The sequence below is a fragment of the Cryptomeria japonica genome, chromosome 5 (genome assembly GCF_030272615.1).
Source record: "Cryptomeria japonica chromosome 5, Sugi_1.0, whole genome shotgun sequence".
Taxonomy (NCBI): Eukaryota; Viridiplantae; Streptophyta; class Pinopsida; order Cupressales; family Cupressaceae; genus Cryptomeria; species Cryptomeria japonica.
This window is the reverse complement of record NC_081409.1, coordinates 23929455-23955195: the sequence shown is the minus strand read 5'-3', so window position 1 is coordinate 23955195 and position 25741 is coordinate 23929455. Positions and strand designations below refer to the sequence as shown.

Here is a 25741-nt window from a genome sequence, read left to right as displayed (position 1 = left end):
AGAAGAGTTATTTTCTCGGAGGAGGACTTCCCCTTTTTCTTGGACGTTTTGTATTCACTTTCTAAGTCCATAGCCCTATTGTATGCAGCATCGTATGATGGAGGGACTATCTTCATTTTCTTCTTCAAATTGGGTTTTAGGCCTTCTACGAACCACCTCTTCTTGAGTCCGTTGGTTGTCTGACTCTCCATTTTCCCAATTAGCTCCTTCAGGTGCCTTCCGTAGGCATGGACTGATTCCTTTTGTCCTTGTTTCGTACTGTATATCTCTACCACTATTTCATTATCATCTCGAAGTAGGCGAAACTCCTTCTCGAAGGCTTTCCGTAGCGTGTCCCATGTGGCCACTGCAGTTTTATCAATATCTGAGTACTAGTCGATGGCAACTCCTTGTTATGTTGTTGGAAATTGCCTCGTCTAGTCGTCCTGGTCCGTGACATCATTGGCCGTCAATATGGTTTCGCAGGTTCTGCAGTGCCTTACGGGATCCTCCTTCTCGTCGCCGGTGAACTTCGACAGCTTCTGCCTATTGGCCATTGGTGGGGGTCGTGTCCCTAGAGGTGGCTGTTTTTGTCGTGCACCCGTGCCACTCCCCCCCACGCCGGTGGTGTTTCCTATTTGAGTGACTGGGGGTACGGTGTTTTGTACCCACGTGCTTGGTGTGATGGGTCCCAAGAGGGGGTCCTGTCTGCCGTGTGCTTGTGCCTCCTCCACACTTACAGTCGTACGGTTGCCCTCTCCTCCGTTTTCACCCTCGTCTTCTATTCTCTCCCTTCGGTGGTCCTCCGTGCGCAGTGTAAGGGATAAATTCCTGAACTGATCCTGGGTCTCTTCGACTAGATTTCTTCGTAGCCTTGTTTCCTCCAAAAATTCTTCGTGGCTTCTCACCCTACAGTGTTCTGGCGACATGTTGAAATCTCCTTCGTCTTCTGCTCCTACACTTTCCGTGACACCTCCTTCGTTCCCTTTGGGCAACCCTTCGGTAGGATGTCCTTCAGCAAGTTGGCTCAGCCTCTGTCTATGGTCTACTTGTTGTTCCAGAATCAAGGCTCTCTGTGCGGCCTCCCACTTCTCACTTTGTGCCTTCTTATTTCTATCCTTATTTAGTAAGTTGGGCATTAATTCCCGTACATCTTCATAAATAGCAACAACACATAAACATAAAACACTTCTTTATTAATTCATCCCGTCGGATACAATTTATGTCAATAGTACAACACCATTATTATACTTTAATATGTTCTTTATTTCTCCTCGAGGTTCAGGGTTCAATTTCCCCTTCGCCTCTTGCCATCACGCTCCACTTCCCAGCGACGATTGTTTTCTTTGTATTGTCGGAGGACCTGTTGGCGTTGCTCCTCACGAGCAATCTCCTGCAGGCAGGTTTGCTGTGGCAGTGATGCCTGTGCAAGCAACCGGGGGAGGTGGTTCATCAACTGATTCGCTGCGGGGCTAACTTCCAGTGCGGTCCACACGACACTTGTTGGGACTTCAGCCTTCGTGGCCTCTCTTCGGACGTAGGTCTCAATGGCCGCCTGAAGCAAGATTGAGAATTCCCTCGTTGCAGTGTCCTCTCCATGGTAGAGTTCCATTTGTGCGTCGTCGGTCCTTGGGTTAATCTCACCAATGGGTAGGCCCATCGTGTCCGTACGCCATCCGCTCCTTCCTTTCCTGAGTATGTCTAGGCAACGACGCCAAATGTTTACCCCGTGGGGTGTGTTATTAATATTGGATATGAATAGTTAGATGATAACCATAGGATAGAATAGTAACTAGAAACTCAGAGCAATGCTTCCATTAATGCCAAAATGTCTAGTACAATAATCATTCTCCCCATCAGTGTCTCCAACAACAAGTACAAGAGCATATATAAAGACACGGTTGAGGGTTGCGGTTACCACCTGTGGGGAATCGTCATGCAACGAACAACTACCCTCGACGACACTAACATACTTAACCAACGCAACTTAACAAGTAATACAAAGCCCGTCTTACAACCAACATCCATTGTGCACAATATTCTCGCTGACCAAGGTGGAATTAGGAATCTTCTTCAAAGCTTGGAGGTATGTAATAGTCTTCTCTTGGATAGGCCGGAATTCTTCCCAAACTCCCTCCAAATACTGGATTCTGAATGCGAGCCCTGTTGTCCTATCATATGCATGGACAAACTGTGTAAGGAAATCATCTGCCTGCTTTCTTGTATTCTCAATCCACTTTTCCACCTCTGAGAGTGTACCTCTCGTTGCCTCACAGTGTGAATGCATTCCATGGTCAATTGCAATAAGGGAAATAAGGGTGGGATCTTCACGCCTTATCCCTGCAATATACTCTCTAAGTCTGATATTCTCTTTTCTATACCTTTCTTTCTCCGCAATCTCTTTGTCTAACTTTGCATCAATTGCCTTGAGGTTTTCACCAACCTCCTGAAATTCTTGCTTCCTGGATGTACGACCAAGGGCAATTGAAGTGATCTGGAAATCCATAGGAGTAGCAATGTCTTTTGTCACGCCTGCAATAGGAACAACAATCTGCGCAATCTGCATTCCTGTCTCATCTCTAGCTATATGCGACAAAATCTCCGCCCTCTTAGGCTCCTTCTCCTTAGCACTCCTAGCTAGGTAGTCATCAATATTATCAATAGGTTGTACCTCTATCATTTGTTTACTTTTCTCCATACTTCTCATCAGCCATTCAGGAATAGCGGCCATCTCCATACCATCATCGAGACACATTTCTCGATCAAGTCCTCTCAATGCCGAGATAACATCATCATTATCATCAAGATTATTCCTGGTTAAATCATATATCTTGTTTCCCAAACTAACTTCCAAAAGGACAGTAGGGGATCTTGACTGATCATCATTATTATTCGGAGGTGCAGATGTCGCTGTGGCATGAAATTCCTAAGTATTCTCTGGTAGTATCACTATGTTGGAACACTGCTGAGTCTGCTTGTTCTGCTCTGTAACTTCAATCACTTCGATTGATGAGACACTGAGAGGGGGTGAAGGAATGATAGGTGGAGGAATGATAGTATTTTGTTTCTTCTTCTCCTCCTCAATCTTCTTCCCTCTGGCCTTGACTTCTCCTCGCGTGTTCTTCCTTCTCTTGGGAGCTTGGCTCTCTTCGTCTGCATGAATCCTGACATCACTGACAATCCTCTGATCATCCTCAGAAATAGACTCTTTCGGCTTCATCCTTTCATAAGTGAAGGGAACACCCATGTCAACTAACTTATTCATTTGTATATCCACCCATGCACGGGAGAAATTCAAGACCTTTCATCAATATATTCAGGTCAATCTCTTCTGACTCTGACCAATTAGGCAATAGGATTACCACCTTCATTTCATTCTCATACTGTGGATGCGTGTGATCTTTGTTATCTAACACTTGATCAGGAATGAGGAAAAGTCCACACTTCCTCATGAAATCCACTGACATTTTGGACCACATTCTTCTCTTCACTGCTTGCTCGTCCATCAGGTTGGCCCGATAATCTTCTCTGTCAATTTTGTGAATGAACTTCTCTCCCCTGATCCTTCCTACTTTCTTGTCTGGATCAAATCTTTCTCTTTTCTTGTACGTAGCAAATCGATAGAATGCAAGCTCCTCATTCGCAGTGTTGGCGGCTATGGCGGATTGGCAAACCTCTGACGTCTTCCCAACTGAAATAGGGAATGTCATTCCTGTCCTGTGCTTCTCTCTCTAAACAACATCAAACTCTAGAAGCTGTCTCACCACTTCCAACAAAATCATTCTGTCAATCGGATGCCTAGGAATTCTGTAGGGTTTAGATTGAAACCCATGAATACTAAGGTATGTGAAAATGGGAAACTGTATATACCACGATCCATATTTTTCTATTAACTCTGTTGCCTCCTTGGACAATCTTTTGTGGATTCTGCCTTGCAACATCCGTGTGATGTACATAGTGAATGCATCATTCACTCTCTTATAGTCTTCAATTCTATACATGCTCAGCTGGGGGTAGCACTCATGACTCCGGAATTGTCCTTGCCCGTTCCCAATTTCACTTTTGCGTATTAATCCTCTGTATGAAACAAACCGTGCAAGCAGGTATACAAGGTAAGAAGTCATGGTGAATGACTTGGACCGCTCTACATTCCTCAGCTGAAAATCCAGGTTGTCACTTATAATCTTGGACCAATTTACTAGTGTTCCTCTAAGACAATCCTGGATGAAGTAGAACATCCATCCATCGAATATTGCTCCCTGCGGCATCCCCATCACTCTGTTGAGTAGGAATATCAAATCATTGTACTCCTCCTTGAAATCTATGCACATGAGTGTCTTGGGAGCCTTGGAATGATGAGACCTAGGCTCAATCATCCTTCTTTGTTAATCAAATTCTTGCATACACCCATCTTCTTCGTGTATCTTTCTCCATATTCATCCTTGGTCACATCCTTTATGACTGTTCCGTGTGGAATTCCGAACACCTCTGCAATAGCATCCTCTGCAAAGTAGGCGATGACAATGCACTTAGGAGTCTTGATCAGTCTCGTGAGCGGATCGTAACATCGTGCACACTTCAGGATAAGCTCACTGCACTGTATGGAATGTGGAAATCCAGCGGCATGGAAAATACCACTCTTCATAATGTTCCCATAGGCTGGGGAAGGAACTTGATCTCCGACTCCGAACATTCGCCGCTGCATCTGGTCGAAATCTAGAAAATGCATGTTTGTATCTGTGATCTCCTTCCATCTAGATAAAATGTTGAGCTCTGGATAAAATCCAGTCTCCAGCATCTTCAATAGTTCTTTCCTTTCCTTATATCCAAACTTTGACATCGCACCTGTACGAAGCTCGAAGTTAGATTTTAACTATTAAGTTCAAAGTGTGACAACACTAAGGCATGGATGCTTTCTATAAAATTCATTAATATCTCCTTATGCTTAGAAAATATGCAAGCTAAAATGCAAAGGAGTATACCGGATTAATGATGACTAAGGAAAGGTGTGAAAGGTTTTGTTTTCACAGAATGGTATGTCTGAAGACACCTTCCATAGTCAACAATGGAGGTCAACAATTCTGAAGATAACCTGGAAAATTGACTTTTAAAACATGTTGCAATCTTCAAAATGTGCATAAACTCGATAAAAATCAGTTTTAATGATGAAAACAATCATATTCAGGAATGTAAGTGTGGCTGGTAAAAATTAAATTTCTGAGGACAAGTCTGAAAATTGATTACTTCAGACTTATCAGCACCTTGCAAAGTAGTTAAAAGTCCTGAAAATGATGGAAAATGGTTAAGGAATCAATTCCAAGCAAAATCGCCAAAATGGTTAGGTGGCTGGAAATGAAAATTTCTGAAGACAACTGCCGAACAATGGAGTTTTCAGACCTGCAACAACAATAAGATGGTCTGAGAATGCACATAAAACTCCACAAAATACCTCCAAATGCAAATCGCCCAAGTTGGAATTGGCTGGGCAATAAAAACTCAAGTTTGAAAATTAATGGGCAGCCATTAATGGGGGTTAAATATGAAACAAACCTCAAATCTGAAGCGAATCAGCGAGCTGGAAATGATGGCAACCACCAAGCATGCATGGAAATCATCAAAATGTGGCACCAAATCACTCTTCAAACAAAATCAAAATTTTCCCAGTTATGGTGCCATACTAAATTTCTGAAGATATCATCAATGGCAGCCCGGATCTGCAACAATGGAGGTCTGGAACAAGCAAAAAAATGGAGGAAAGTATCGCCCAAGTCTCCAAACACAAAATCGCCACTTTTCACCAAAATTGCCAAACTTGAAAAATAAAAAAATATGGAAATGGTCTTTAATGGCAGCAAGGGGAATAGATCAACAAGCTGGAAAAAAATAGAAGAGGAAAGAATTCTCAATTCAACACTTCACTTCAATCACTTGCTTAAATTCGCCGAACTTGGAGAAAAATCGCCTTTCATGAAGACACCTGACAGATTTAATAATAAAATAATGCTGAGGCTCCTCTCTTATACTTGCTTTTACCTCTTACTTTCACCACACAAGCAATGTGGGATAAAACACTTGTATATATATTTGCTTGGCAAAAACTAACTTACTTCTAGAAGGTTCAAAATATTAAATGATTATTGCAAGTTATCTAATTTTGCTTTTAAAATTTTAAATAATCATTAATCATTATTTAAAAGCAATTAAAAATGGGGCTTATTTATTAAAATATTGCAATTTAAATCCAAATTAAGCCTCCAAGGGAAAATCGACTTGGGTTGGGATTGAAAAATCCCTTTAAAAATCATTAAAGTGTCAAAATTTCTGCATAAAATTCAGATAAAAATCCTCAGTCACTTGTCACAAAACATCTTGGTGGAAAATCGACCCAGGCATGGAATCATCCTTAACGTTGTGCGCACTATAGTCCGCACTCCAATCCGCACTCTTGGTGGAGAACCGATGGCAGTCTAGATAAATCCTGACACTTAGCCAAATTTTAGCACTTCTACGGGAAATCGATCCAGGTATGGATAAACAGTGGTGGAAAATAATAGCCAGTATGGATTTCAGGGGAAACCCATGTGTAGTGTGGATTTTGAGTGGGGGAATGGGTTGGGTAGTCTGGAATGTGAGGGGAAAAGCACCTCTAGCATGGAATTTGACCCTCTAACCCTTGGAATAAGGATTTCCCTTAGGAATTTATCATTTTAACCACTCAAAATCACTTAGAAATTTTAAATTTGGATTGGACTTGGGCAAATTTTGCAAAAATGAGCAAAATGCTAGGAAAATATTGGAATAAAGTGCGAAATCAATTTAAATAATACCTTAGGAGCGAGAAAACAACTCCAAAAGGTCTGACAATACCTTGTCACTTTAAAATTACTGATGTGCGTGTTTAAAAATATGTTAATGCTCAAAAGGTCAAAAACACTTAGACAAAACTTAGGATCATTAAAATATCAATGTTTGCAACGTGATCCTATAACTTCAAAAACCCTAGACGACACTAGGCATGATCAAAACTCCAAGACTCGGGCACAGGAAATGGAAAATTGCCCACTAAGTAGCCAAAACCCTAACCTAACAATGTAGAAAGTAGGAAAAGAGGGGGCCCTTGTTAGCAATGGGGCGATGTGTGAAAAGGTCACAACAAGTCCTTTGGAGAATTTTGCTCTGGACCCTTTGAAAGGGTCAGGACCTTAGATGAAATTCGCTTTGGACCCTTTGGAAGGGTCGAGAGCGAATTTTGCGTTCTTGGTCAAATTCGTAACTCTTTCAAGGGCTACTGGCATTCATCTGGATCTCAAATTCACTTTAAGTCATTAATCCTCTTCCAATCGCCATGGGAACAAGGTTTATGATGTAAATTAGGAGCAAGGAAGGAGATCCCAAGGAAATTCGCTCTGGACCCTTTGGAAGGGTCAAGAGCGAAATTTGAAGGATTAGTCTTGGACATCAATCAAACATTCAAACTTCACCTTCACTCATGTTGCCTTGGCCCTAGAACATGCTAACAAATCATTCTAAGGGAGTGGCTAGTTCAAAATGTTGGATCAAAAGCACATCCTGACAATTTCGCGTAGGTACTTTTGGAAGGACAAGACCTAAGGAGAAATTTCGCTCTGGACCCTTTGGAAGGGTCAGGAGCAAAATTTTGCTTTTTGGCTCAAATTCCTCATCCAACTCTCAAGTATTCAAGTCTAGGCTTGGTCATTAGGCATTTTCTAAGGATAAATAGGTCAGTTTCACATCAATCAATGCCTAGAAGTAAAAGAAGTTCATCATTCATTAACTGGACCAATCTCAAACCCTGAAAGGGAAGAATCCTTGAGAACACATACTCACAGACCTCCATTCACTTCCTTAACTTAAATGACAGAGGTCTCAAAAGGCAAGACTCCTAGCATGACACAAAGACTTCCTTAAACTCAATCAAGACTCAACCCTAGAAGCAAGACCCAGGCCTAACCAATGGGAGGCTTTCAAAGAGACCCTGACCTGGACCACCTACTGACCCACTTCAATTCAAGCAGACCCTGCTATCCTAATGATCTCTCTAGCAACTCTCAAATGCAAAGATTAATAGTCAAGAACCCAAAAGACTAAACTAAGGAAACTAACCCTAGAAAGCAAAAAGCAGGGGTCCCCATTTGCAATGGGGCGATGTGTGAATACGTCACAACATCTAGCGCCACCTCGTATAAATGTTCCTGAACATTTGAAAGATAAAGACTCAATTGACACTTAGAACCTCCAGACAATTCAACCCATAGTTTTAAAACTCGTGGACTCGCCACGGACTCGCGAGTCCATGGGAGCCACGAGTCGACTCGCCAAGGACTCGCGAGGCGAGTCCTGGCGAGTCCATCTGAAAGACTCGCGAGTCTTTTGCAAGGACTCGCGCGAGTCTTTTGCATGGACTCGCGCGACCTAGAAAATATGTCATGCAAGCTTTAAAATTGAGTTTAACATGTGAAAAAATTTGGTCTCTCTGTCAGGATTCATATATGGAATATAACATTTAAGTATAAGTGACATTTCCTTTTATCTTTTATCTTTCTTCTTTCTTATACTTTAAGTTATATTCCATATATACTGTCAGGATGTTTGAGAGTGGTTTCGGACCTCTAGGAGTTATAATGCAAAATCTAGTTTTTGGAGGATTCTTCAATTTTCCAGACTTAGTCAGATTTTAGGATCAGGAAGACATTCCAGACTTAGCCAAATTTCAGGGCATTTGAAGATCAGGATGACATTCCAGACTTTAAGTTATATTCCATATATACTGTCAGGATGTTTGAGAGTGGTTTCGGACCTCCAGGAGTTATAATGCAAAATCTAGTTTTTGGAGGATTCTTCAATTTTCAGGATCCTTCGGCGATGCCCCTTGACCCCAACTTGGGGGCGTTGCCCCCAAACCACCGTTGAAAAATATAAGGGGAAATTGCGCCGATGGAAGTAGGGAAAATTTAACCTCCGAGTCTGATTAGGCTCCATATAAAAGCATAATTAGCATTGAAGAAATCTTGGTATTATACATTTTAGAGTTGAAAGTTTGAAACTATCAGTATGTGACATGTGTAATGTTTCAGTTATGGCTCTTATGTTCTCTAAATGCATTAATTTCTTTATGTTTTTTTGTAAAACTACGGTTTTTTTTTTTGCCGAGTCCTTGCCGAGTCTTTCACGAGTCTTTCACGAGTCCGAGTCCGAGTCCAAATTTTTGGTTTGCCGAGTCCGTGGCGAGTCCGAGTTTTTCAACTATGATTCAACCCAACTTATAAAGAGACTAGAAAATGCACTCAAAGTGGAAGGAGAATCTTGACCCGAATCAAGATACTAAGTCGTTGATTACCCATGTGTGTGCAATTGAGTTTATTCCCCTCAACAAGACGACTATGATATTCACGTTCCCCTGTGATTAGCTACGTGGTATATCTAAACTTCATAAGCATCCTTTATAAAGCCTTGCTGCCAGTCAGACGTCTATAGTCCTGACGAAGTTATCGTCGCAATCTCATGAATATTGCTCCATTGCCAGCCGGGCGTCCATAGCCTCGATGGAGTTACTCGCATGTTCCCATTAGCCATTCATTTTCTTTCTTCAGATTCTCTTTTTCTTCTTTTTCTCATTTTTCTCCTTTTTGATATTGCTTTCTTTGCTTTTCATATTCTGTCAATTCCTTTGGCTTGTAAACAGTGAAGCTTTATTAGGTCTTGAGGATTGCGGTGGCATTGAAGCTAGATTTTAAATTTTTCACTAATCACAGCTTTGCCTGAAAACCATAATGACTCGGAGTTTATTAACGCGTAAAGATATAGTAACCAAAAGATGTCGGTATCAAGACGCAAAAAAAGTGATTCTCTTCCAAGTCAAGTACAATTCCTAATCAGACGATAAAGTCAGAGAGGAACCACCTTGGATTCAAAAGTACTTCATGAATAGATATCTAAGAAATGAGTCTAACATAAGATCCAAGATGTTGCTAGTGTGTGAGAAACAACACAGACCCCTTTCTCACTAATGGAGGCTCCCACTAAGGACACCTAAACTAAACAAACCAACCGACTCAAAAGCAAACTAAGCTAAAGTGCACACCAAAAGCAAACCAAAAGCAAACTATCTAAAGAAAGCAAACAGCTAACTAAATGAGCCACTCCGGAATCATGAGTCAGATGACTTAAGGCAAATTAAGAACAAGGCTCGAAAGACCCCTAAACTAAAGCAGACGAAAGGAAAACTTACTCTAAAGCTATATACAAGACTCTTAGACTTGAGATGACTCAAAGAAGCAACATATGTACATGAATTTACATGATTTCTCAGGTTGTGCAACAGGAGCGTGGCAAAGGTGGTGGTTCTCAGTCTAGCAAATTCATCTTTGAATATGGAAAAGCAAGCTCTCACCGTGCATCTTTCATATTCAGGCAATTCCTCACACAAAATAAGCAATTGAGGTAATTCGTTGGGTCCATAATCTATCCAAATGTAGGTTGTTTTCCCATAATCCCCATAATCAAAATCATAATAACTTTCAAAACTAGGATTAGGGAAATAGACAACTTGGTGTATTTCAGGCTCAGATGGAAATGCTTGCTCGAATGGAAGCATTTGCTCGTAATTCAGTGCATTGTCGGAAGCGAGGTCATCGGCTGCTTCAGAAGGTCGCAATTGGTGATGTACTAGTCCACGAGCATTCACAACATGTTGATCTTGATTTGGAAGCTCCTCTTGAAACAAGCTTAGCGCCCCTTTGAATAGCTCAACATTCTTTTCTTTCATAGTGTCATCTTGCTTAAACCATGCATCTTCATGAAATTTTGTAAGCATATCTTCAAAAACTAGGGACTCCTTGAGTGATTGAGCTTCAAACATCTCTAGTTGATCAAACTCAATCTTTGGTGGCTTTTTATCTTCAAGCATAGTCTTGGGAGGCCGAAGTTGATGATCAAATCACATCACTCACCATAATTTGTTTGTCTTGAATTTTTTTTGGCAGTGATTCCATGTGTACTTCCTCTATAAGGTCCTTCAGCACGCCTTTAAATAGCATGATGATGATGAAATCTTTAAGCGCCCCCTCAATTTGTTCTTCATACCTGGGCTCACTTATGATGATTTGTAGCTCTTTGTTCAACATCTTAACTTGATTGTCCTCTGCAAGGATGCTACTTGAAACTTCCTGCAATTCATTCTCAATAATCTCTTTTTGTAGCATGAATGAAAATTCCTCAAGGAATGATTCATCTTCTCCTTTGATTGTTTGCTTGACATTTTGATCTTCCCTTATTACTGCTGGAGCATTCTCAATTGCTTCTTCATCTTGCACTTCACAACATTCTTCTTCAAGTGCAAGGCATAGTGAGCTATCCATATTAGGTGAACTTGTATCATCAACTTGCAGCTGCGTTCCTTCACAATTAGGGGGTGTAGTGATATCTTGTTCATATGTTCTTCTAAATTCCGCTGCGAGATGTGCACCCCAGGATTTGTTCACGATGCACTCTTCTTCGGATAAGACTGGCATTCCAAACTGATATCTGACTTGGTTGATGGCCATGTCACACAATGAGCAAGTAAACTCGGAGGAAGGTGCATTGTGAATCCTACACCATAATGGTAGCAATATACCTTCTAAACGCATTTCACCATTCAAAATAAGTTGACTCTCGATCATCCATAAGAAGCTTAAAAGAGGATCTTTCCTTTCTGAGACGCTGAAACTGCCTTCTTCTGCTTCTGGTCGAGAAACATCCCAAAACAAAATCTTTCCCTGCGCTGCTGACTCCATCCTTGATAGGTATTTCAAGCAATGCATCTCATCATGTTCATCTCTCTCATGGATTCAAGACTGCCTTGGCCTTGCAAACTCGGACAAGTGGCATGGATAAAGTTGTATATTCAATCTCCACCAAAGTTGAAGAAAATCAGCTTGTTGCTCATCATGAGACTGTTGTCGCTCCATTGAGAAATCTTGTTTTTTTTGTTTTTTATTGGTTTTCACTTTTTTTGGAATAAGAGAGATCTTGAATATCTTAGATTCAACTGGAAAACTCAACTGCTCCCAGCTGCGCAAAGTGCTTCTTTCCCTCGCAAGTCGACCAAAGGGTGACTTCGAGCATCAACTGTTTCATTCATGTCTTCCTTGTGCTACAATTCTGTCGGGCATTGAGGGTGACTCATCCGCTGATCTTCCTTGGATTCAAGAGTTCGCATTCACTCTCTTTTCTTCTACTTCAAATCTGTTGAGAGTAGGAGGAGGGTAAAATTTCTAGATAACTCCTCTAAATATGACTTAATAAGTTTCACTGATCGCGGCTTGGCAATGATCAGCCCTCCGTATAGTGCCAATTTTGTTGATGTGTTTTTTATGCACACGCGAACACAGAATAAAATACCGAGGTATCTTATCCTCTCTTGAACAAAGTTATTCCAATGCTGAAGTTTTCCTAAGGATCAATCGAAATAACTCCCAGGTTCTTATATGTAGGGTCTCTACGGGTGGATAAGCTCTGTTGGTGTGATGTGATTTTGCTGGATTCACAAAGGGGACTTATGTTTGATTGCCTGAATGCTTTGATATGCTTGAACTTGAGTCCTATCTACTAACCGGGATAATAAATAAATAACAAAAGGTGTAGGGTTTAGAGAATCTAATCTAAGACCTAGAATGCAAGAAGATAGATGAATGACCAGGGGGAGTCCTACTGGGTTCGGTCTCACCATCAGGTTGAACAATCTGACACCAACTCAGTGCAATCTTCAACATTCGAATAACTGTGTTCAAGAGAGGATAAGATACCTTGGTATTTTATTCTGTGTTCACATGTGCATGAAAAACACATCAATAGTGTTCTTAAGCAACACTTAGACATTTTCATTGAATTTAGTCATTTTGACAAGGACAACATTCAACTCACACCCATTCCTAAGATAAACCTTGCATTGCTACTCGTTCCAAGGATTGATCATTGCATTTTTCTTGGACTGACAAGACATTGCTAGCTGCTCCCAAAGGCTAATAGATCAAAATTATTGCCAAGCTGAGGACAACTAAGCAAAAAAGAGGGGTCTCCATTTGCAATGGGGCACGTGTGTTTACAACACAACACAAATGACCATCCTTTCCTATGTTTAAATGGTTGTTACTCTAGTGCTTAGTTATAACTCTTTGAAATTACCAGCATTCATCTTATAGCTGTTGCATTTGTAGAGTTTATCATTGACTTTATTTGCTAAGCTTTTCTCCTTAGTTGTAATACTATCTTATCCTAGCTTTAACTTCCTCTATGTGATTTTTCTTATCTATCCCACTGAGAGTTTTTGTTCTTCTTTTTAAACATTAATAAACCTTTATTGTTTATCAAAGTTTTTAAATTATAGATTTCCTTTATCAATTTAGTGCTTTGTATTGTTTGCCTTTCTCCTTGATTCCGTATGGCTGGCACACAACATTGTCTCAATCATAATTATAAAAGCTATTTTTGGTTCTTTTTATTTATACATGTATGGCTGGCACACAACATTCTCTCAATCATAATTATAAAAGCTATTTTTGGTTCTTTTTATTTATACATGTGTATAATAATATATAGATACATACAAATTCACACAGATATATACATTGTTACATGATATAATTTTTAATATTTAGGAATACAGAATGCTATTAATCAGTGGTACCAAATCTTTTTGCATGCGTACGTAGAGACATACAGTCATGGACAGACACACACATTGGTAAATGGTATTTTTCAATATAATAATTTAGCCAAGTGGGGTGTGGGGCTTTGAATAACCATAAGCAAACACTTTAGGGATCCAAGCTTATATATTGAACCTGGGAATTTTTCCTGGCGATTACCTATCACAAGAAATCAGCCCATCTTTGTGGTGCATATTAAATTGATGATTGAATATGGCTTTTCCAGCCAACAATGCAGTAACTTATCTTGGTTCTTCATTTCTGAAATTACTTGTTTAATCATGTAGGATTAAATTTATTTGTATTAGGAATTCTCCAGACAAGTTAGATTGTTTATGGCAGTTATGTATGTTTTTTGTTGGTTATATTGCAGATATGATTAACCATTCATTTCAACCAAAATGTTCATTTCGATGGCGTAAGAAGGATCGAATGTTAGAGGTTCTCATTAATGCTGGGCAGTCCATAAAAGCAGGGGAAGAGGTTTGTTTAGAGGAATGCGTGGAGAATAATTAAAACAAATTGTTGTGCCAGTTTTTGTTTGGGATTGCTCATTCTTTGGAGGCTGACAAGTAATATGTGTATATTTGTTAAACTTTGTATCAATTATCAGTTTGGCTAGATTATCTTATATTACTTCATCCTTATTGTTAGATTGCTTAATTTTGAGTAGACTTTTAGTTTCAGGTTTGAAATAGCATAAGTTACGATTTTTGTATGAGTATTCATTCATTTCATCACACATATTGAAGGAACCTCTTTTGTATGGAATTGCTTCTTTCTTTGAAGAACAACATATAACGTACTTTGTTTAAGCTAATTTTTTTTGACTTTATAGTTTATGCCTTGTAATATTACAAATCATGAATAGAATTTCTTATATGTAGGCCTACAATTGAATTATGGCTGTTATGCAGGCAAGCAGTCATTGCCAAAAAAATAATGAAGCGTTTATCATTATGTGGAAGACATACACATTTGATGATACCAAGGATTGCTCATTCTTGTACTTGACTCTATGCCCAATTATGAAACCAAATAAAGCTTGAATGGCATTAATTTACACTTGTGTGAAATTAACTTGTAAGTGAACAACATTTGACATATATATGTTATGGATCGTCCAGTAATCTCTTCTGCCATCTTCTACAAGAGCCCATGAATCATATTGATAAACTTGTTGCAGTGAGCTCTTTAAATTTAATTATCAGAAATGATGTTTAGACATAAGGGTTTAACATATGTCATAAAGTTCTTTTAATGTTTCTTTCTCTTTGATTAAATAGTGAGGGTTCTATTGGGGTCTTCTCCTATGAAAATGTATTAGTCGATTATATATTCATAGTTACAAGTTCATTATCTTTAGAAATAACACATGCTCCAAGATGCGTTCATACAATATAAACCTAATTGAAACCTTGTACAAGATATATAAAAAAGAATAAGTTTAAAGACAATATTCAAGACCAGAAAAACAAAAAGTAAAAGCTGTCATCTATTACAATTATTTGTGGATACCTGTTGACGTGTCTAAAATTGCTGAACTTGCGACTTCATCCGGCCAACGCAGAATAGAATGTACTTGTTGAGTATCCTATCCTCTCTTGAGATAAAGAAATCCCTAATGCTGTTTTTCGTTTGATCAAAGGGGACGGCCTCAAGGTTTCGATTGTCAGGTCTTGACTGTGGGATTACTCAGTGGTTTGATGTGTTCTTACTGGAAACACAAGGGGACTTACGGTAAAATAGGCAATTGCTGGATGAGTTCCCTAAAACTTTAATAGTCTCATTTATCGATTGATTTCAGTTGCGTGATACTGTTTCAGCAGGACCGTGGATTCTTCTTGATAAAAAAAGGAAAAAGAAGGATAGGGAAAGAGAGGTACAGAAAATCTAAGTTATTTGACTAGGATAGTATATTCAGAAAACAGACAGACACCTCCAAATAACTAGACTAAGCATTACCAGCCATTTAAGCACAATACTTGCATCAATCTAGTGCGATCTTCAAGGGAAAATTGAGTTTTCATGCTATCAAATACAACATCAGAACTTTAACATTCATTCAGTGAGCATTCAATAACCGAACTGAGCATATGAAAGGTTCAGATTAACCATGCAGAAGGAAAGACAATCAGCCATTCCCTAATGGTATGAACAACGAGGATTCTATTAGATGTTTATCTAGAAAATGCTATAGAGAAATGAAAGAAACATAACTGAAAATTCTAAATTAATGAAGAAGGAGACCATGTACTCATAGGGAAACTTGAAACAGTCTTAACTTTGCATTAAATCTTGTAAATTTCGCTAGAGCTTCAGCAACAATCCATGAACTTCTTACAAAATGAGGGAAACCAGTCCCCTTAAATAGGCTTCAAAAATGGATGAATGACCAAGATCTAATCTAAACAAGCGGCCCAGATTCATCCTTTACAAAAGAGTACCCATGCCGATAAATGAAGGGTAAATATCAGCAACTACCCCAAAGGGAGCAATAACTACCCAGAAAGGTAATTAAAACTTATCCAAAATAATCCAGAAAGGTAATTAAAACTTATCCAAAATAATCCAGAAAGGTAATTAAAACTTATCCAAAATAATCCAAAAAAGTGCACACACATAAAGTTTATATTAAGTTGACTTGGAAGTCAAATATGACCCTGTGGCCAAAAAGCGTACTTTAAGAAAATTTAAAAGAAAAAAACACTTTAGGAAAGCACTTTCTCTTTTCCAGCTTCACATCCCTTTTCCAGAAATTCATCCTCACCATGCAAATATTCTTGCCAAAGGTCCCGACTTGCTGCACGTTCCTCACGAGCATATTCCTGGAACCTGAGGCACAATTAGAATAGCAAACTGAATGGAGGCATAGGAGGATGACGAATTTTATATTGCATGCCTTCAAGGTATTGGTCTACGTGCTTCAAACCATCTTTCCAGCTGGAACGATTATGCTCAAAGCACAACATGTCTGAATGGAATTGACCAGCAAAACTCAGGTCCCTAGCGGAATAGGTGATCCTATCCGTCCCCAGTCTTTCCTCCCAGTCCGGTTGTATCACTTCATCGGACAGGTCATTTTGCCATCTCGAGGCCATTGATTGGAGGATCGTCTTGCGGAGTTCTTGCATGCCTTTCAGTTTTGCCTCGCATGCATCGTGTTCTTTATCAATGATTTCTCTCGTGTCATTCTTCATGGTGATAGTCCAGTACCACTTTTTGAAAACGCTGATATCATGGGGGTGCAGGATGTCAGAGTGTGGGGATTTGTGCCTGGGTCCAAAAGAGACCTCTTACGAGGGGAAGAGTTGTGGCAGCCACTTCATGCATTTTGAGGGATTCCCTTTTTATCTCTAATAGCCTGACCAGGGTGGTCTCTCGATGGTGGGCCATTTCTTTTACTTCTTCAAGGATTCGTTCTCCCCTCCCTTTGATGCCTTGTATCCATTCCCTGACGGCCCTCGTAGTATCCCGCACTCCTTCAAATTCCGTCGTGGTTCTTTGTGCCAATGCTGTCGGGGGAATGTGGGATTCAAAAGCATTGTGTAAAGGTCTCAGGAATTGATCAATGTACCCCTCGGCTTGCTCAGCACGAGCTTGATACATGTTCTTTTCAGCTGTTATTTCTTCAAGTTGCCTAAGTATGTTTTGTACTGAATCCCTAAATTCCTCCTTTTCCTGTTCCTTAGTGGCTCGTCCAATGGGGACAGTCGTGATGCTATAATCTGCCAGTGTAATCTGATCTGCTGGCTTGTCTAAAGGCGAGGTGGCAATGTGAAGAGTACGGTTCCTTTGTTCATCCTTGGTTATTCTGGAATATGCCTTGGGCTTTTTCTTCCCCTTGGCTTTAACTTGGTCTATGCGTGAGAAGATGTCCTCCATATCGATGGGTGGCTTGATGGCAGCCTTGCACTGAGCTCGGGCAATTAACCATTCTTGAGGTACAGTCTGGGCTGATGCTATGGTAAATCTGCACTTTGTTCTTTGATGTTCTCAGCCGTCTCATCACAAATTTGCAGTTGTTTCGTCATAGGAGGAGTAGAGGAGGTGTCAAGTTCCTTGCTTGTAGCCGAGTTTTCTCCCACTTCACTGAACAATTGTCTGGGGCCTTCGTGTGATGGTTGTTCTTCAGTCTTTTCGGGCCCGCGGGTATCATTTGTCTTTTGCTCTCCTTCAACAGTGGAGTCATCTTTGGTAGTATTATGGAGCAGCAATTCATGGCGGCTCTGTTTGGTGGGTTCATGTACTTCGATCCCCCTGAGTGGATGGAATCTCTCCTTCGTCTATTTGGTTCTCCGGTTCGGCTAATCCAATGGCTCTTAGCTCGACATCCAGTATGTCGGGTGCAGGTGCATAATCAGTCCCAAATTTGCTGGTGCAACCACTAGTCAGTATATCTTCCTGGGGCTGCCATAACCGCCTCAAAATCAGTGATTGGATCTTGCGACCAATCGATGCCTGGCGAAAGATGTCTTACCGCCTCAAATTCCCGGATTTGCAAGCAATTTCCTGAATTTGTTAGTTGATTTGGGACCCGGCGATATTCATAGAGTCGCATTTGCTGCACACTCAGCCTCGAATATTCGCGCGTTCGGACCTCATTGTCATCAGAGCAGTTTTTCCAATAATCTTCAACTAATTCTTTTGATCTGTATCGTCTGCCATAGGCTCTCTTTGCCAGATTGTCGTGATCGAAGCATTTCCTTGGAAAATGCTCCTGTAGGCCATAGGAGGCCAGCTCTGCAAAGGATTCCTCTGCCTGGGATGGGGTCTTTAGATGGACATCTTGGTTGCCTATAATCATGGGGAATGCGAATCCAGCCTGCTTCCTGTCCCTGAGTAAGCTGCCTGTTGGACGTGACTGCCTTGCGACTTCCATAAGAACTATCTTGTCGGTTGGGTACCATAGAAGTCAGAGAGGGGCACCATCAAAGCTAGTTATCTGGATGTAGGAGAACCTTGGAAACTAGACGAACCGAGTAGCATATCTCCGTACCAGGATAGTAGCTTGCTCTGAGAGCCTTATGTGTAATCCTCCCTGCATTAGCTTGACCAGGCGCATTGTGAAGGCGTCATTGACGCGCTCATATTGACCAACGACATAGGCCGGGCTGTTCTTTTCTCTTTGAGCTATATCCTGATAGTGTAGCTGTGGGTAACAATCATATACTTTTACCTGATCAGGTCCATTCCCAATTTCACCCTTCATGATCAAACCTGGCAATGGCTGGTTTTTGGCGAACATGTAGACCAAATAGGAGGTCATAGGGAAGTACTTCTTTGTCTCCAATTCGATCAGTTGAGTGTGGATGTTGTCGCTTATGATCTGGGTCCAGTCAAACTTGGATTTCCTAGCAAAAACCTTCTCTGTGAAGTAAAACATCCATTCTTCAAAGTAATTGGATTGGGGAAGTCCTATAATCCTGCTGAGCAATGTGACCATGTCCCCATGCTCGTTGTGAAAGTCGCTTCTGGGGGTCTTTTTCCCAATCCTGACGCTTGGAGGTCTTCTCTCCTTGTACCACTCTTCATTCATTAGTGTTCTGCACCTGGCGGGATTCATATCATACACCCCCTGTGCTTCGTCCATAGTTGTTGCTATAAGGTTGTTTGGGAAGGGAATGTCAAATGCGTCGCCAATGGCCTCATTGGTGAAGTTAACGAGGACCATGTCCTCGAGGAGCACCAATCTAGAACCTGGTTGGTAACACTGGGCAGCCTCTACTACTAACTCATAGTTTTGCACTACCGGGGGAAATCTTGCTGCTTTGGCGATGCTACTTTCCATCATCTACCTAGGCCTGCCGTAGGCATTAGGGGAGAAGAATCGGTTTCTGAAATCTTGGATATCAATATGGCCCAGGTCAGTATCACTGACATTGTTCCAGACACTCTGAACTTTTGATTCCCTTAGTCCCCCTCTTTGATACTGATACTTCATCCTTTTGACTCTGCGAGGGATATCTGACTTGGATGCTTGCGATGTCTTGGTTGTAGCAGGCATCTTTGATGATTCTATCGCCAATTTAGGCATTTATCCTGCACAATTGGATGCGGATTACGAGGCGATATAGAGGAAGTAAAGTGGGTTAGATAAAAGATATGCCAGCATACCAGGATCAATTAAAAAATCGAACTGAAAGAACAACATGATAGTGTTAGCTAAAAGCTTTATTGATTTACACATAAGTATTTATGAATCTTTTCGATTGCGGACTTATACTTGGGCATTAATTTCAAAATGGACAAAGCTTGAGAAATTTTCCTGAGTCTGAAAATGCGTTTTCTGGTTAATGCCTAAACTCTGTTTTCAATTGCCTTGCATGACGCCTTATAAATGGGAAAAGATGCGATTTCGGATTTAATCAGTTTAACCAATTTTTTACATGCATCTATATGATTTTCCAAATATTTCAAACGATCGAGAGAGGTGAAGCACACTTACCTGGCGAAAATGAATGGCGTGAATTCGCATGACTGGCCTATTTGAATGGGGGAATTCTGCAATTTTGAATTTTAACGGTTGACTTCCTATTCAGAATTTTCACGCCTAGGGTTTGAAAAGAACTTGCAGTTTTATACTCAGACTTAGCAATTTTATTACCTAGGTGATTTTGGTGATTTACTTCAGCGATTTTTTAGCTAATTACTTAACCTTCCACACTTCTCCGCGATTGTTACGAGTCCAAGGCGCTCGAAAAGGGGTTTGGAGAGTTTTTTAGAAATTGCGGCGAACTTCGGCGTTTTATTGCTCCCTACAAGGTATGAAAACCTCTTGACTTCAATACTTTAAAGAAGAATTGCGGTAATACCTTTTAAATGGCGAATTTTGAAAAATGAGACGTCTTTTCAAGTTTGTAGCCCTCTAGAAATCGTGGTTTCAACCCTACGCGAAGTTTCATCGAAGGAGAATGGAGTCCGTGGGAAACACTTACTGTGCAATATGCTTCATAACGCGAACCTTGGCAAATGGGGGGGGTTTTCCTCTATCTTCAAACTTTACCTTTCACGTGTTCCTCCTAAATCGCGATTTTCGGCAGGTGAAGCTGCCTTGCAAGGTTATACTTTTCACGCGATTTCTCTTACCACACGATTTCGACATTTTGGTTGATTTCGCAAGTTAATGAAAAATCGCAATTTTCTTGGATGGTGAATTTCAGCATTTCTAAGTTACTTGCAAACTTTAAAACTTCGCCATTTACCCTTCGCTGGCAAACTTCGGGGTTTTCGAGCCCTTTGCAAATTTTAAATCTTTCAACTTTTGGTATTTATCCCTTATCGTACGATTTTCGGGGTTTAGGTGCCTTTTGAAAACTTAAAAAACTTTCACACACTATTCACCATTTTTCGACATTTCGACCCACTTTGCCAACTTCGGCATCCTAAAGTGCTTTTCAAACTTTAATCACATTTTACCTCCAAATCGTGAACTTCGGGCTTTCCAAGGAGTTTGCAAACTGAAAAAAAACTTTCAACTTACCCCAATAATGCGAATTTCGGTGATTGGAGACACTTTCTCAACTTTTCATTTTTTGCACATTTTACCTCTTTACGCGATTTCCGGCATTTTTGGGATTTTTGCAAAGTTTGGAATTTTTACACCTTTTGTCAACTTCGGCGATTTCAGGTGTTTTGAAAATTTCGCAATCTAAGTGTCTTTACAAACTTCGGCCCTTTTTGGCCTTTTTCCAATTTTGGACCTTTTGGTCATTTTGCAAATTTCGGACCTTTTGGTCATTTTGCAAATTTCGGACCTTTTGGTCATTTTGCCAACTTTGCTTTTTAAACATTTGTAATATCCCTTGCCCAAACTGACTGATTTTGGCTCAAGGAATATTGTCAAACACTTTGTATGCTGTCTTTCTCTATTCTGATTTTTGTATTTCAGATTGTTTGATACACTTTGAAAGTTGCCAAGAAATTTAGGAAGTTCACCAATGATGTTGACAATACCTCTTACAATGAACTAGTATGCGAGTGCAGTTCTTTTTGGTATTTTCAATACATATACATGAAAACTAGATATGGAATGCATACCTACAACCAACGGACATTTCGACAAACAACTGGCATGCAACTATTATGCTGATCATATATGCTATTAAAAGGACATTTCGTCAAACAAATGGTATGCAACATATATCTTCTTTATTGAATTCATTCCCAAGTACAATGCTGCTATGGATTTGCCAAGACTAATTGGCTTACAAAAAGACTACAGCAATGCCAAATCTGATTCTAAGACTACATAAAGTAAAATAATTAAATATGATTAATTAAAAATTAATTAAGTTAATGAAAAGTCAAAAGAAATGAAAGGAAAGGTTGTGAATCCCTCAACAATGAGATATAAAAGGGAGAAGAGAACCTCATTTGAGAGGGGGTAATAATTTGGAAATGAGAAGTGCAGATCTGATTTAAATGATAAGTGTAGATCTGATTATGCGAGGTTGTGTCCCTTTCAAAGGGCAGAAACAATGAAGAGTTGCACTCTTTCAAAGGGTGTATCTCTTGCCAAAGGGTATACATGATGAAGAGGTGTGACCTCTCCCTCACATTGAGAGATATAAAGGAAAGGAATCAAAAGCATCTAGTAAGATCACCATGGATCAAATCAGATCAGAACTGTTATTAAGTTACAGGCAGTAACATCCTTGTTCTTGGTGGTATGCATGGGGATGTGTTTAATAAGTATGCTTAATATATGAAGCTCGATAATGTTCTTATGCAGAATAAATAGTAATATTAATATGGACTGCAATATGTATGACAGTCATACTTAATTTCATATATATATTCACAATACATAAGAAATTAGTATACGTATAGTCTAAAACATGTTATTACTATCAGTATTTAAGAAGTGGGGAAGGAGATGTTCCTAATAGGGGACATTACAATTGGTTTGATAGTTACATTAAGAACTAGGGATGTTTGATGGACGAATAATTTATTTATGAATATTTAATTGATTGATTTGCGAAATATCATTGATTTGATGCATGCTAAGGTGGAGTTGTCTCCTAATATATTCAGTCTAAGTCATAAGTATCTTGAAATTGATTAATTATGGCTAAAGCATCCCGAAACCCATAAGGGGACATTACAAATGGTATCAGAGCTATGATCTTGCCATCCTGTAGGGTAAGATTGAATCAACGAATTATTCTAGTCAATAAACAAAGGCAAATACCATGATCGATAAGCCACGAGGGTTCCATCTCGTAAGATGAATTTAAAATATATTATTATCAGCCAAATAGATATTGAATGGGTATGACTCTAGAGTAATTCAAATTAGAATAGTGGATAACTAGGAATATCCTTGTGGCATTTAAAATACTTTATATATATATATATATAAAATAATGAAAAAAAAAACAAAAAACAAATAAGCTTGCACTTAAATTGCGAATAAATTAATTATAAATTCCATATGGACCATTAGTGAGGAAATGGGGTAGAGCAATGAGATCAGCAGATGTTTGGCCTCTATTGGGTACATCAACCGCTATGGCGACTGTAGGTCTGCCATTAGTGAAGCCAAGGGGGAGTAAACCACTCTTGGGCCTGATAAGCGCTACGGGCATCTCATTGCGTCTAAATCCTTTTGATCTCACTAGGGAAGTGAATACGGAGAAGGCTAATGCATACACAAATATTTATTGAAATTACAAGTCAGTATTGAATTGCATTATTAATGTGATTTTAAGATCACAAGGATTAGTCCCATAAAGAAACCATGGATTAATTACTAAGTAATGATGAATGGATAAATTGTATACCCAAACCCAATAAGATACAAGGGAATAGGGCCATGGGATAGCAGGAACTAGGCCTCTGTCAGGTAGGCAACCCACTGTGGATGACTGAAGATCTGCCACAAGTTGGGCCAAGGGGGAGTGTACCGCTCTTGGGCCTGATAAGCGCTACGGGCATCCTATTGCACCTACTTCTCTTTGGTCTCACTAGGGAATGAGTATGGAATTATCTCATTGATAATAGTATAATCTTAAAGAAATTGACTAATAATAGATGTATACTTCACATTCACCTCTAGTGTGGGAGAGAGATACAGCAATGAGGTCAGCAGAAACTAGGCCTCTGTCAGGTAGGCAACCCGTTGTGGATGACTGAAAGTCTGCCATCAGTTGGGCCAAGGGGGAGTGTACTGCTCTTGGGCCTGATAAGCGCTACGGGCGTCTCGTTGTGTCTAAATCTTTTCTCTTTCATTAATGGCAAATAGGGAGTTAAGAATAGTCCATTTAAGTAATACTTGAGACAAGTATCCAAACATTGTGCTATCTATCCTCTTTTTCGATATGGCTAATCAAACTCATTATATTTACTCCATTTGAAATTCTTAAATACTCTACCCGAGATCACAAACTAGATTGAGTGTTTATGTTTTTGCATCAAGCTGGTGTTGATTTGTGTTTCTATTCATAACAAGAAAGAAATTTCACAATGTGTGTATTCACATGTATACTCCGTGTTTGCATATATGTATGCTTCGTGTTTTCCATGTGTATGCTCTGTGCCTTCCACATGTATGCTTCGTGTTTCCCATGTATATGCTTTGTGTTGTTTAACTCATGTTGGTAGATGACTTAGTTGAGGAAATTAAAATAAACATTTGCTTGAGGACAAGCAAATTCGGGAAGGGCGGACTGTAATGTCCCCACTTTGAAATAAAATTCAATAATAAATGATAATAATAAAATTAAAATATTTAAAATTAAATTAAAACATAAAGTAAAATAATTAAATATGATTAATTAAAACTTAATTAAGTTAATGAAAAGTCAAAAGAAATGAAAGGAAAGGTTGTGACTCCCTCAACAATGAGATATAAAAGGGAGAAGAGAACCTCATTTGAGAGGGGGGAATAATTTGGAAATGAGAAGTGCAGATCTGATTTAAATGATAAGTGTAGATCTGATTATGCGAGGTTGTGTCCCTTTCAAAGGGCAGAAACAATGAAGAGTTGCACTCTTTCAAAGGGTGTATCTCTTGCCAAAGGGTATACGTGATGAAGAGGTGTGACCTCTCCCTCACATTGAGAGATATAAAGGAAAGGAATCAAAAGCATCTAGTAAGATCACCATGGATCAAATCAGATCAGAACTGTTATTAAGTTACAGGCAGTAACATCCTTGTTCTTGGTGGTATGCATGGGGATGTGTTTAATAAGTATGCTTAATATATGAAGCCCGATAATGTTCTTATGCAGAATAAATAGTAATATTAATATGGACTGCAATATGTATGACAGTCATACTTAATTTCATATATATATTCACAATACATAAGAAATTAGTATACGTATAGTCTAAAACATGTTATTACTATCAGTATTTAAGAAGTGGGGAAGGAGATGTTCCTAATAGGGGACATTACAATTGGTTTGATAGTTACATTAAGAACTAGGGATGTTTGATGGACGAATAATTTATTTATGAATATTTAATTGATTGATTTGCGAAATATCATTGATTTGATGCATGCTAAGGTGGAGTTGTCTCCTAATATATTCAATCTGAGTCATAAGTATCTTGAAATTGATTAATTATGGCTAAAGCATCCCTAAACCCATAAGGGGACATTACAACTCTACTGTCACTCAAAAGCAGATCCATAAAATTGGGTGCCTCATACTCATACAGGGCCATAAAGGGTGACATCTGAATAGACATGTGATAAGTGGTATTGTAGCAATACTCACAGAGATAAATCCACTTTACCCATGCCTTCTGTTGCCCTGCTATATAATTTCTGAGATATCCCTCCACCCATTTGTTCACTATCTCCGTCTGACCATCTGTTTGAGGGTGGTAGCTAGTACTCGGAGTGAGCTCTGTCGCACACAACCTGAATAGCTCCTGTCAAAAGTGACTCATAAACCTGCTGTCCTTGTCACTCACAATGCTCCGAGGTAAGCCATGTAATCTGAATATCTCCTTGAAGAACAACTTTGCCACCTATGTAGCAATGTACGTAGCGGTGATTGGAAAGAAGTGTGCAAACTTCGTAAGGCGATCCACAACCAC

At 39.6% G+C, this 25741-nt stretch overlaps 1 protein-coding gene across 6 annotated transcripts in view; it reads left to right on the top strand.

Annotated features, from left to right (window-relative positions):
* LOC131073126 (protein PLASTID TRANSCRIPTIONALLY ACTIVE 14) overlaps positions 1-25741 on the top strand; it is a 273647-nt gene that overhangs the window by 144148 nt on the left and 103758 nt on the right. For all 6 annotated transcript variants that reach the window (XM_058009511.2, XM_058009510.2, XM_059220953.1 and 3 more), the window contains one exon: positions 14062-14171. In XM_058009511.2, coding sequence (XP_057865494.2) covers positions 14062-14171 — 110 coding nt within the window. The remainder of the gene's footprint in view (positions 1-14061; positions 14172-25741) is intronic.